The sequence below is a fragment of the Phacochoerus africanus genome, chromosome 9 (genome assembly GCF_016906955.1).
Source record: "Phacochoerus africanus isolate WHEZ1 chromosome 9, ROS_Pafr_v1, whole genome shotgun sequence".
Classification (NCBI taxonomy): Eukaryota; Metazoa; Chordata; class Mammalia; order Artiodactyla; family Suidae; genus Phacochoerus; species Phacochoerus africanus.
This window is the reverse complement of record NC_062552.1, coordinates 23,433,396-23,447,550: the sequence shown is the minus strand read 5'-3', so window position 1 is coordinate 23,447,550 and position 14,155 is coordinate 23,433,396. Positions and strand designations below refer to the sequence as shown.

Genomic DNA, 14,155 nt, shown 5'->3' with positions numbered 1-14,155 from the left:
GTCTGTTTTGAGTGGTATTTGTTGTGGCAACCAAGTGAACAAGCTTACATTTGGCACGATTAATATAGTTCAAGATCCCGTGGTAGCAATAGTGGCGAGGGAACATTGACCATGATCTTCTTTCAGTTTCTTTGTGGGAGAAGCAGTCACAAGAAACAGAAAGTCCCTGGGGAAATAGGCATGGAACAGCAGAACTCGAACCTGACATGGAGCTTGTTTGGTTTAGCCCTGCTGTTTCTTGATGATGAATTTGAAAACCAGAGAGATAATGAAAAGAGTTTGCACTAGGTCATGGAAATCTTTAGTAGTGAGTGAGGGGGGAGATGTTAACCAGGTCTTCAGTCTTAGTCTAGGATTTTCCTTTCAACTACCTCCCCCTGCTGGTGTTTGTATGCCATGACTCTAGATCTTGTTCCAGAAAGGCTTTAACAAGCCTTACATATTATGCACAAAATAAGGATGAGGTAGACTGGACAAAGAAAACTGTAGAAGGAGTTCCTGTTGTGGCACAGTGGAAATGAATCTGACTAGGAACCATGAGGTTGCGAGTTCGATCCCTGACCTCGTCCAGTGGGTTAAGGATCCAGCGTTGCTGTGGCTGTGGCATAGGCTGGCAGCTACAGTTCTGATTAGACCCCTAGCCTGGGAACCTCCATATGCCATGGGTGCAGTCCTCAAAAGACCAAAGACAAAAAAAATAAAATAAAATTGTAGAATAGAAAAAAGTGGGTAAAGTCAGATACCAGATGTGTACTTCAAAAGTTCACTGTGAGGGAATGTACATTTCTTAGAAATTAGTTACACAGTTGGCTTTAAGTTTACTAATTGTCACACAAACAGGGCAAAGTGATTACTTAGTTTCACAAAAACTTGAACATACACTTTCCATATAATCCAGCTATTCTGCACCCAGATATTTACTTAAGAGAAATCAAAGCATACAAAGTCTTGCTCACACATGTTCACAGCAACTTTACTTGTGATAACTAGAAACTGGGAAGCAATACAAATTTCTGTCAGTAGGTTAAGGGATAAACTGATTGTCTTATGACCATATAGTGGAATAATACTCAGCAATAAAAAAGAAAGAGCTATGGATAAACATAACATGGGTGACCGTCAAAATAATTGTGTTTTGTGTTTTGTGATTGAAAGAAGTCAGATGGAAAAGAGTACATACTTTATAATTCCATTTATACAAAACTCTTGGAAAGGCAACATAGCCACAGAAAGCTGAGCAGAGGTTGCTTGAGAATGGGGAGTGCAGGGAGGGGTGGAAGGGAGAAATTGCAACGAGGCATGAGGAAGCCTTTGAAGAGCTTGGGTATGTTCATGTCATACTGTGGTGATGGTTTCACAGGTATATATATACTTCAAAACATATCAAATTATACTCTTAAATATGTGCAATTTATTATACATTAGTTATACTCACAAAGTCAATAGAAATAGTTATTACTTATATGAGAGAAGTATAGTTAATCTTAGCACTGAGATATGAGAGGAACATTCCTCAGAGGGTTTCATAATGATTACTTTATGCAGTCTTCCCCAGTGTAAACTGGCAGTGGAACACCAAAGCACCATTTGGCAAGAACAATTCTATGAAGGATTGGGGGTAGACAGAGATAATCAGGAGGCAGAAAATAATGCATTTTAAGTGTGCAGTTCTCTCCTGGTCTGCTTTAGTCTGGGGATAAGATTTTAATTATCAGAAGAAAAGCTGGGAGTTCCCATCGTGGCATAGTGGAAACGAATCTGACTAGGAACCATGAGGTTGTGGGTTCTATCCTTGGCCTCACTCAGTGGGTTAGGGATCCGGTGTTGCTATGAGCTGTGGACGCAGTAAGTCACAGACATGGCTTGGATCCGTCGTTACTCTGGCTGTGGCAAAGGCTGTCAGATGTAGCTCTGATCGGACCCTAGCCTGGAAAATTCCATATGCTGCTTGTGTGGGCTTAAAAGGCAAAAACAAACAAACAAACAAACAAAAAACAACCCCAAAACACTCATAGAAGAAAAGCTGTATTACCATTCCTTTGGACAACACTTTCTAAACATCGTCCCTCCCAAGTGAGGTCTTGGTAACCACTAAGAAACAATAGTTTCGAGATTTTACTCATTGATGAGTACACAGACTGTAGGATTAAGTTAGGGACTGGGTTGAATTCCTGAAAATTGAGGGGCCAGCTATTCCAAGACCCCAGGGAGGGCCATATCTCTCCTCTGAGGGGAAGGGGGCGAGGGAGTAACTGTTTATTGTCCTCTCACTCGCGTTTTGAATATCCCCTACTTCGCATTGTCCCCTGACAGTTTCAAGGGAATGAGCACATTTCCTCACCCAGATAGAAAGCACTATCTGCGCAAGGTCAGCTCCTTGTATTTCCCTGGGAGAGTGGGCCCTTGGAAGGCCTTCAGTAAATGCCTGTGAAACTGATTAAGTGTGGGAATAAGAAAGAGAGTGTGGATTATATTTTTAATGGTTAGTGAATACTCGCCCCCCTCCCTGGGACATCTTTGCTGCCTGTCTCTGGCTCTTCTGTACTTTGCTGTTATATCTGCTCTACAGTGTCCTGGTTGTCTTTGGTTTAAGTCTGTGCTGGGTAGCAGTTTCTGGTACTAGGGTGTGTGGAGTCTCTTCCTCCATTCTCCTTTGGCCCAGTGGTCCCAACATCACTGACACTCCAAGGGTACCCTTCTCTCCCCCAGCAAAGGTGCCCAGTGTAGATGGATGTTATCCTCTGTGATGTTCTGTGCGGTCTCCAAGAAATATGGTGACACTATTATATGTGAGATGTTAAGCTTGGCCATTCAACAAGTCTGTAAATCCTCAAAAACCTCTAAAGAAATAGACTCCATTATTATGCAGAATTTATGGATAAATAGATTAAGGCTTAAAGTGACTATAAAATTCTCCTGTTATCACACAGGTAATCAGTTGGAAGAATTATGATCTTAAATTATAGTCTGACATTATAATCTATTTTCTTAACCACTGTGTCATACTAATTCCCACAAGAACTTACCTTTATTGAAACTTTTTTTGCTGCTCCTGACTTCTTCTTCTTTTTTTTTTTGCCTTTTCTAGGGCCACTCCTGTGGCATATGGAGATTCCCAGGCTAGGGGTCGAATTGGAGCTGTAGCCGCCAACCTACGCCAGAGCCACAACAATGCAGTATCCGAGCCACATCTGCAACCTACACCACAGCTAACAGCAACGCCGGATCTCAACCCACTGAGCGAGGGCAGGGATTGAACCCGCAACCTCATGGTTCCTAGTCAGATTTGTTAACCACTGCGCCACGACGGGAACTCCTGCTCCTGACTTCTTAAGGGTTTTTCTTTTTACCTGACATTGGATTTAACTATGTATAATTGTGTGTGCTCATGTACTTACCAGCAGTGCCACCCAGAAAATAAGTGCCTTACCTAGGATATATAAGTGTCAAACAACTTTAGTGGTCATTACTGTGGCTAGAAATTTTATTACCTTTATAACCTGGTGGGGGTGATAGTTTGTAACTGTTCCCTAGTTGTCAACTTGCTCTGATTATAAAGTGAATCCTCCATCTTGAGTTTTTCTTCCTTCTTACAACAGAAAGCAGAAGTGTGTGTGTGTGTGTGTGTGTGTGTGTGTGTGTGTTGATGGAGCCCAAGGAGGGGTTCGGCTCCAGGAGTCCTTCAAAGATAACTTTGTCTTCTTGACAGGATGCTTTTGACCAAGGTGAGAACTGTGCTTCCTTTCCCTTTGACCTTTGGTGATTTGGGGCTGACTAGGATTGGAAGTCATCATTGTCACCCTTTGTTAAATCCCTGCCAGCCCTGTTTTCTGGATGGTTCTTTTTAGGGCATCCTTGATATCAGAGGCTCTGCATGATGGGATTAAGGATGGAGGTGACCATGGTATAGAAGAGGGACAGCAGAGGGTCAGTGGCGGGATTGTAGCTGACCTTGGGGCAGATGTAGATAAAGATGGCAGTGCCGTAGAAGAGGGAGACCACCACCAGTTGGGAGGAGCAGGTGGAGAAGACCTTGTGGCGGCTGCTAACAGATGGGATTTGGGAGATAGTAGCCAGGATATGCCTGTAGGAGCCCAGGATGAGGCCTAGGGAGCAGAGGATGATTAAGGCAGGAGCCAGGATAATCTGCAGTTCACTGAGAGAGGTGTCTCTGCATACCAGCTGCAGGATGGGCTGGATCTCACAGAAGTATGGGATAGTACTGAGGTCACAGAAGGTCAAGGAGAAGATGAAGGAGGTGTAGCTCAGGCCCACTATTGCTCCACATGCCCAAGCCCACCCAGCTGGGCACAGGCATATCTGGTGGCTCAGCAGCATAGGGTAGTGCAGGGTTTTGAATATGACAGCATAGTGGTCATAGGCCATGGCTGCCAGGAGACAACACTCTGTGGAACTGAAGAAGAGAAAGAAGAATGTCTGGAGAACACAGCCAGAGTGAGGGATATGGTGCTGACCAGTGAGGAGGTGGTGGGCAGCAGGGGGATGGTGACAGACGTGTAGACAGTCTCCAGAGCTGAGAGGACTGGAAGGAAGAAGTACATGGGGGACTGGAGGGTGGCATCAGCTGAGGCCAGCACCACAATGAGGAGGTTGCTGGCCACAGTGAGCACGTAGATGGTGAGAGAGAAAGGAGCAAGCCTTGGAGGTAGCCAGGTGGGAAAAGCTGATGAGAATGAGCTCAATCACCGTGGAGGTATTTGTGGTCATTCTGCTCACATCCCCTCTGACTGAAGGATAAGAGAAATGTCAAAGGGAGTTCCCCTCGTGGCTCAGCGGGTTAAGAACCCAGCTGGTATCCATGAGGATTCGGGTTTGATCCCTGGCCTCCTCAGTGGGTTAAGGATCCAGCATCACCAAAAGCTGCAGTGCAGGTTGCGGATGTGGCTTGGATCCCGAGTTGCTGTGGCTGTGGCCTAGGCCTACAGCTGCAGCTCTGATTCGACCCCTAACCTGGGAACATCCATATGCCATGGGTGTGGCCATAAAAAGAAAATAAAAAAAAATAAAAAAAAGCAATAGCGAGGGACAGTTGCTACTATGGAAGAGTGAAATGGGCAAAGGTGACCTCTTGTGGCATCTATTCGAAACCTTGGAACTTCCTTTCTTTTAGAATCTCATCATCTTTGAGGCAGACCTTTGCTCACTCTTGGGTGAATATTGCTCTCTGAGCCTCATTTCCTCACCTGATAAGAACATCTTGAATTCTATTTTCACTTCAAGGATGAGAGTTGAATCATTCTAGCCTGGATTTCATTCTTTTCTCCCTTCCCCATCCTTCCCACAGGGCTTTGGACAAAATTTTCCCTCCCAGCAGATGTTTTCCTGCCTAAAGTCAGATATGTTCGATGTTTAGGGCATGAACAATTCATCCCAATTCGAGAGTGTTTTTTGTCATGTTCTTTTCCCTCTTGAGTCCTTCTACTTCTGTCTTTTTCTTTCCTTCTTTCTCATGTATTTTCTTTCCTTTTTGCTCAACTTTTCTTCTCTGTGACACAATTTTTACCCCTTTCCCAGCTTCACTTACCAGATCCACTCAATCTGTCTTGATTTTTTTCCATATCACTTTGCCATTAGATAAATTGGGAGCGAAAAAATTGGAAAGATCATCTCTTTCACCTTCCTATAGGCAGTTAAACAGTTTAATTATCCAAAGTGGTGAGGCTCTCTCTAGTTTGTAAAGATAATCAGGAAGGAGATAAGATCTTTCTTGGTTGCTTATTTCTGCATTTTATAGCCTCACAAACTTCATCCCCTTTTACCATAACACATATGCAAAACCCCAAACCACATACATAAACTTCACAAAGCCACACACTAACATATTACACTCCTAAACACAAGCACAGAAAAATAAGCCAATATCCTCATATTCTAGATTCATCTAAGGTCACAAATAAATCATGTATTGTATACACATACAAATATCATGACAGATAACAATGAATGTGATGACATGGTACTGTACCTAGAAAATCCTAAAGACACTGCAAGAAAACCTTTGAGGCTCATCAGTGACTTTGATAAAGTTTCAGGATACAAAATTAATACACAGAAATCAATTGCATTTCTATATACTAACAATGAAAGTACAGAAAGAGAAATTAGGGAAACCATCCTATTTAGCATTGCATCAAAAATAATAAAATATCTAGGAATTAATCTACTTAAAAAGACAAAGGACCTGTATTCTGAAAACTATAAGATGCTGATGAAAGAAGTCAAAGATGGCACAAACAGATAGAAATATATACTATGCTCTTGGAATAGAAGAATCAGTATTATCAAAATGACTATACTGCCCAAGGCAATCTACAGGTTCAGTGAAATCCTATGTATTAGCAATGATATTCTTCACAGAACTAGAACAAAATATTTAAAATTTGTATGGAAACACAAAAGACCCTGTGTAGCCAAAGCACCATTGAAAAGAAAAAATGGAACTGGAGGAATCAGGCTCCCTGACTTCAGACTATGCTTTAAAGCTACAGTCATCAAAACAGTATGGTACTGGCATACAAACAGAAACATAGATTGGAGTTCCCATTGTGGCGCAGCAGAAACAAATCTGACTAGGAACCATGAGGTTATAGGTTCACTCCCTGGTATTGCTCAGTGGGTTAAGGATCCAGCATTGCTGTGAGCTGTGGTGTAGTTTGCAGATGTGGCTGTGGCACAGGCCCACAACTGAAGCTCCGATTTGACCCCTAGCCTAGGAACCTCCATATGCCATGAGTGTGGCCCTAAGAAACATAAATCAATAGAACAGGATAGAAAGCCCAGAAATAAACCCAAGAAACTATGGTCAACTAATCCATGACAAAGGAGGCAAGAATATACAGTGGAGGAAAGACAGTCTCTTCAATAAGTGGTGCTGGGAAAACTGGACAGCTGCATGTAAAGAATGAAATTAGAATATTCTCTAACACCATACACAGAAAGAAACTCAAAGTGGATTAAAGACTTAAATGTAAGGCCAGATACTATAAAACTCCTAGACGAAAATATAAGCAGAATACTCTTTGACATAAATCACAGCAACATTTTGTTTGATTCATCTCCTAGAATAATGACAGTAAAGACAAAAATAAACCAATGGGACCTATATAAACTCTAAAGATTTTGCACAGTAAAGGAAACCATTAAAAGAACAAAATGACAACCCAGAGAATGGGAGGAAATCTTTGCAAACCTGTGTAACCAACAAGGGCTTAATCTCCAAAATATGTAAACAACTCATACAACTCAACAACAAAAAAACAAGCAACCCAATAGAAAAATGGGCAGAAGACCTAAATAGACATTCTCCAAAGAAGATATAGATATGGCCAGTAGGCACATGAAAAAATGCTCAACATCACTAATTATTAGAGAAATGCAAATCAAAACTATAGTGAGGTACTGCCTCACACTGGTCAGAATGAGTATCATTAGCAAGTCAACAAATACCAAGTGCTGGAGAGGATGTGGAGAAAAGGGAACCCTCCTTCACCATTAGTGGGAATGTAAATTGGTACAACCACTATGGAAAATAGTATGGAGGTTCCTCAGAAAACTAAATATAGAACTACCATATCATCCAGCAATCCACTCCTGGGCATATATCCAGATAAAACTTTGATTCAAAAAGATACATGCACGTCTATATTCATTAAGTGCTAATCACAGTAGCCAAAACATGGAAACAACCCAAATGTCCATCGACAGATGAATGCATTAAGAAGATGTGGTATATATACACAATGAAATACTACTCAGCCATAAAAAAGAACAAAATAATGCCATTTGCAGCAACATGGATGCAACTAGAGATTCTTATACTAGGTGAAGTAAGTCAGAAAGAGAAAGACAAATGCCATATGATACAACTTACATTTCAAATCTAAAATATGGCACAAATGAACCTATCTACAAAGCTGAAACAGACTCACAGACATAGAGAACAGACTTGTGGTTGCCAAGGTGGAGGGGGAAAGAAGTGGGATGGATGAGGAGTTTGGGGGCTGATAGAAGCAAGCTATTACATTCAGAATGGATAAGCAACGAGGTCCTACTGTATAGCACAGGGAACCATACCCAGTCTCTTGGAATAGGCCATAACGGAAGATAATATGAGAAAAAGAATGTTTATATATGTATGACTGGATCATTATGCTGTACAGCAGAAATTGACTCAACACTGTAAATGAACTATACTTTAATAAAAAATAAAAAACCACATTTATAAAACAATAACATATTGCAAGTATGTCCAAGCAGGTTCTAGAATTAAAACAACAAGGATCATGATACTATTTTGTAAATAAGTAATTACAGTGTACATATGGAAAATAGGTGTATGTATATATATTTATGGCTGCACCTGTGGCATATGCAATTTCCCGGATCAGGGATTGAATCAATATCAGATCCTTTAACCCACTGTGCCCCAGGCCAGGGATTGGACCTATATACCTCTGCAGCGATGTGAGCTGCTGCATTTGGGTTCTTAACCCAGTGCAGCATAGTGGAAACTCCTAATATTTTTAAATTGAAGATATTACCAAGATTTTAAAGTATGTTACTAGAATAGATGAACTCTTTATATTCAGTATGAAGAAAAACAATTTTAAATACTATAAAAATATAGTGTCCACAAAAGTGAATAATATATGTGACAAAGACTTCTTTGGTGTAGGAATCTGTTTAGCTTGTCAAATTTAAATATTTAGATTAAGTGACAGTACTTAAAACGGTGTTTGCATAGTTGCTTAGTCTCCAGATATAGAGCTAAAGGATTGTTCAAAAGATACTGAAAGCTATTCTGTGCTGACAAGACGTGTGTAAAAGAAATATTCAGTCCCATGGCTTATATCCCTTGGAGACTTCCTCTGGGGTGTGGGGGTGGGAATCAGAAAAATCCCTGAGTTTACTTAGTCCCAATTGCCTCTACTGAATGAACAGGAATCAACAATTTCCCTGAATAAGGAAAAACTGTTAGATAATTGTGTGTTTTTTCATGGACCTTTATATTTTTATGTATTTATGAATAGAGTCCTACTGCCTTAGAACTATCAAATGTGAGACCTTGAGAGCAGTAGGAAGTTCTCAGGTGAGCCCCAACTTCTGCAGCTATAATCCCAGCTTTCCTCCAAGAGGCAAAAGAGTCATTTCTGTGATGAGAAAATAGATCTGTTGTAACCATATCATTCCTGTCATCAGTTAACCACTAGAGCAGTAACTCTCTAGGACTCACAAAAAAGTAATACGTATACACATGCACATATGTATATATTTATTTATTTGTTCATAGAACCTTTACAAAACAGCTGAGAGAGAGGGGGAGAGAGGGGCATAACATAGTGATTCTGGAAAGGAAGATTAGAAGGATTTAGAGTAGGTAACTTTAGGATGTCATCAAAAGAAAAGTTCACACCTATTTTATTTAGGAGACTTAGCTGTGATCCTATACATGAAAGGAGAACCCATAATTGGATGATGTTAATAGTCAGTCCCCAATATCTGAGGGTTTAGACGAGTATACTTCACATTTCTCCCTAACATGGAACTCTTCTCAGTAATCCTCTTAGAGCCCACTTAACCTCTTTGTTTCTCAAGGTGTAGATCAAAGGATTAAGTGCGGGTGTCACTACAGTGTAGAAGAGGGTGAGGAATTTACTGTGGTTCTGTGTGTATTTGCTCTTGGGTTGGATGTAGACGGAAATGATACTTCCAAAGAACAAAACCACAACAAGCAGGTGGGACCCACAGGTCCCACATGCTTTCCTCCTGCCTTGGGCAGATTTTATCCTCAGCACGCTCCTAACAATCCAGCCGTAAGAGACCAGAATAAGCCCCAGAGGTACAACAACATAGAGGACACTGGCTACGGCGGCCTCATTTTCCAGGAAGCTTGTGTTCACACAGGCGCTTTTAATCAGGGCCGGCACCTCACACATGAAATCATCCACCCTGTGGTGGCTGCAGAGAGACAACTGGAAAACCAGGATGGTCTGAACTGTGGCCTCCACGAAACCACTGATCCAGGCCAGAGCTGCTAGCTGCTGGAGAAGCTTGGGGTGCATGATAACATCATAGTGGAGGGGCCGACAGATGGCACTGAAGCGGTCATAGGCCATGACGGCCAGGAGGACGCACTCTGTGGAGCCCAGCCCCAAAGCAACGTAGAGCTGGAGCACACAACCAGCGTAGCTGATGGTCTTCACAGGCCCCCTGAGATTCCAAAGCATTTGTGGGACAATACTGGTAGTGAAACAGAGGTCCAGGAAGGAGAGATTGGAGAGGAAGAAATACATGGGTGTGTGGAGTTTGGGGCTCAAGTATGAGGCCAGTATGATCGCCATGTTCCCCGTCAGTGTCAGAGTGTACGTGACAGAGACGACCAGAAGGAGAACCATCTCCAGCCGGGGCTGGTCAGAAAAGCCCAGTAAGACGAAACCTGCGGGAGTGCTAAAATTTGTCCCTTTCATTGCTTAACGGTGAATCACCTTTCACAGAAAATCTTGGTCATTCCGATTTTCTTCCTGTGGGAAGGCGATCAGAGGTCATAACCAATGCAAAAATGACAAACTGAGTAAAGTGAGCATTTGGACACTTGATTTTTATATATAGAGAGAACAGACAAAAGAAAATTATGTGAAATTAAAAAATGTAGTAGCTGGGCCTGTTACAAAGAAGGAGACAAATACAGTCTTGAAAGCATCAAATTCATTGAAAGGAAATATATAAGCATAGGGTTGACATTAGATCACATACAAAACAGACTTGAGATATATCCCAAACTCTCTGAAGATAAAATACACAGGCCATAGTGTGCAGACTGTGAAAAAGCAAGATATTGAAAATAAGTTGATCATTGCATATATAGATATGATAGAAAATAAATACAACAGATAATCTGAAAGATACATCACATGATCAAGAATCTGAAAGAGAAGTATATAGAATTGGAGACACAGAGACTAAATAAGAACAGTTAGAATTTTCAAACAGCGACCATCAGGGTTATTTAATATTCATTGTTTTTCTGTGAAGTGAATAATTATAGTGACCTGATGATAAAGGAAAACTTTTGTGATCTCCCTATTTGAGTCATTAGTCTTCCAACTTTATAAATATTGCTCTTTAGAAAAATCTAATTCAGAGCCTCCAGCAAGCAAGCTCTTCTCCCTGGTGGCATCTATAGTCCTTATGCTTTAATATGCTTTACTTACAGGAGTACATGAATTCAGCCACCTAAAGTAATCTGTAGACCTTTCATAAAATAAATTGTGTAGAATTTAGAAGTGTGTTTTAAACTATTAACTTGCAAAGATTAAGGAATGTAGTTGTGAAAATTTGTAATTCTGAATAGTCAATTCTGATCTCTCCAAAATGACTATAGTAATTTACCCATGGAATCAAATCTTAGTAGATTCCTTAAAAACAAACAACTCCAAACCACCCCCCACCCAAAACCCTCCATTGGAGTTCTCTTGTGGTGAAACAGGTTATGCTTGGGTCCCTGCTGTGGCACAGATTTGATCCTTGGCCCAGCAATTTCTGCATACTGCAGGCATGACCAAAAAATCCCTCCAATGAAAATTTCTCATTGTCCTTTAAATATCTCAACTAGAAAATAAAAATTTAATTCTAAGAACCCACAGCGATTATACCTGGTCTCTGGCAACTATTACATAGTCCAGTTAAAGGGAATAATGGCTTATTTTCTTTGGTATCAATGGTAATAATAGGTTGCGTTTTGATTTTTTGCCAAGATGAAACTATTATGTGTTTTGAGTAGAAGATAATATTTTTTCCAGAATTACACTGAGAGAAGGAAACTGATACTGGTAGTCACTTTGGTTGTTAACATTTGTCTATCTGGCCATGTATTTTGCTGGTAAAATAAAAGCCCTGGATGTTATGATGCACCAAACCTGACATTGACCTTACCTTCTACTAGTCAGTAAAGAGTAAGGGAACTGTTGAAAGATTCAGTGTCTTCTAGAAAAAAGACAGCACATGAATGGCTTCATTTTGCTTGATATAATTCTACATTTTCACAAGTGTTTCCTTGTGTATTTATGTTGCAAGAATAACAATATTTTCCAAGTAGACACTGCACTGAAACTACTTTCTCCCCCTTTCACATTCCTGTTGTTAATCAAGATGAAGAAAGTGGGACTCATGTCTGTGAAAAGAAGAAGGTAGACAATTTCCGTAATTAAAAATATGGTCAATGTTGGTGTATATATTGAAAAACTGCTTTTGTTCACTTCTAAAGGGAATTAGCTCTGGATTTCCTCAATTTTTAAAATAAATGCCCCTTTCCCCCATAACATGCTAAAGAAAGACCTACCTTATAGAAAGAATGGCAATCCAGCTATAGAGGCTGTTGGTGGCTTTGATGAAAAGTTCCATCACGGTCACAGATCCAGGACAGGCAGTGGAGGAATCTCAGGTAGGCAGTTTGTCAGCTCACCCTCTCCTGGGATCTCGCGGCTCAGGCTCTCTGCAGATGGATGGTATTAGCTTGCTTCCTCAGCACACACCTCTGGAGTTCTCCTTCCCAAGCACCTTCCCGTCTCTGTTTTAGAGAGGGAGCTAGGTCTCTGGAGAGAGAGGCACCACGGAGGCTTGTGCTTCTGTTTCCCCTGGAAGACAGTCAGTGACATACACCTTCTAAGTACACACATGCATGTACACATGCATTTTGTTGTAAAGATATCCAAGTCAGATACCTTAGTGTTGTTACAGTAGATGGCATCTATATGGGATAACAGAAAGGACAATTATAGTTCCAGACTATGAGAACATCCTTACATTCTGCTCATTTGCAAAGCCCATTAAGGTCACTTCACCTACTTTCTATCATATATGCTATTAAAAGTGCCAGTATTATTTAGATAGTATCTTAAGATACTTATTTTATTTATTTTTTGACCACTCCTATAGTATGTGGAAATTCCCAGGTCAGGAAATGAACTCGTGCCACATCAGCAACCCAAGCAGCTGCAGTGACAATGCCGGATCCTTAACCTGCTGCGCCACAATGGAACTCCCTTAAAATACTTGTTTTAAAAAATTAATTCATTTAACTTTTGTTTGTTTGTTTGTTTGTTTGTTTAGGGTCGAACCAGTGGCATATGGAAGTTCTTGGGCTAGGGGTTGAACTGGAGCTGCAGCTGCCAGCCTATACCATGGACACAGCAACACCAAATCCAAGCCGCGTTTACAACCTACAGCAGCTTGAGCAAGGCCAGGGATTGAACCCAAATCCTCATGGATACTAATCGGGTTTGATTCTGTTGAGCCACAATGGTAACTCGCTAAACTTTTTTTTTGTTTGCCAAACTCAGTTTTGTGCATGGTGTGCCGACATCTGTATATACCTGCATCAGGTTAATATGCAATGACAGAAGATCTAAGTAATGACCTATAGACTTCAGGGAAATAGGAAATGATGGGGACGAAGTGGACTCTGCTTTCTAGTGTAAAAGGAGAGAGTATTGCAAATTCACAAACTCATTTAATAAGTGGTTAAAAAGAATACCTTCATATCAGAAAGAAATTATGATCTACACACAGTATTGTTACCACTTTTAGAAGAATAGAAGAGGTTTTTCTGTAGCTGTCTCTAAAGTAGATGGGGTACATCCCATGAAGTGATGACCCATTGGGGCGTAGTTTATATTTTACAAAGGATATAAATATATTATAGAATAATACATGTGTATAATTTGAAAATAAAAGTGTTCATGTATTGGGTTTGCCTGACCAAAAATGTTTCTGATGAGGGACGTGGTTGTAAACATTAGAAACAACGGATGTATAGACTCTGTCATGTTCTTCCTTCTATAACCTTTCTCTCAACTATAGCAGCACCAAAAGGAGATAGAAATATTTGCGAGGTGTGCCAGTCCTGGGTTTTTTGCCCTCAGCAGGGTCATTCCTTCTCCTTTTCCAACACTGTTCTGTATCATAGGAGGGCTGGTGCCCAAAGGCTGCTTTGCCCAGGTTTCTGTATCAACCAGTTCTCACCTGGGAGACCCTGGCTTGAGACTAAAATGAAAAGAGAAGCCAGGGTATTTCTTCCTTCCACTGGGCTGTGGGAGGCTTTCCTAGCTGGGGTGGCGATCCCCTTTTTTGGTTCCAG

General features: G+C 40.9%; 2 protein-coding genes across 2 annotated transcripts; both read right to left on the bottom strand.

Moving 5' to 3' along the window:
* Positions 1 to 3,806: 3,806 nt before the first annotated feature.
* LOC125135169 (olfactory receptor 10C1-like) lies at positions 3,807 to 4,728 on the bottom strand. The gene is given in 4 exon segments (XM_047794954.1): positions 3,807 to 3,864; positions 3,866 to 4,493; positions 4,496 to 4,647; positions 4,649 to 4,728. Coding segments are annotated over 4 exon segments (918 nt in total).
* Positions 4,729 to 9,554: 4,826 nt separating this feature from the next.
* Positions 9,555 to 10,487, bottom strand: LOC125136583 (olfactory receptor 2G3-like). The gene has a single exon (XM_047797439.1). It carries the CDS (start codon positions 10,485 to 10,487, stop codon positions 9,555 to 9,557), a length of 933 nt encoding a protein of 310 aa, XP_047653395.1.
* Between the last annotated feature and the right edge of the window lie 3,668 nt (positions 10,488 to 14,155).

What these genes read in the sequence shown, in the direction of transcription:
- LOC125136583 (XM_047797439.1), bottom strand. Translation starts at nt 10,487, where the DNA reads ATGAAAGGGACAAATTTTAGCACTCCCGCAGGTTTCGTCTTACTGGGC.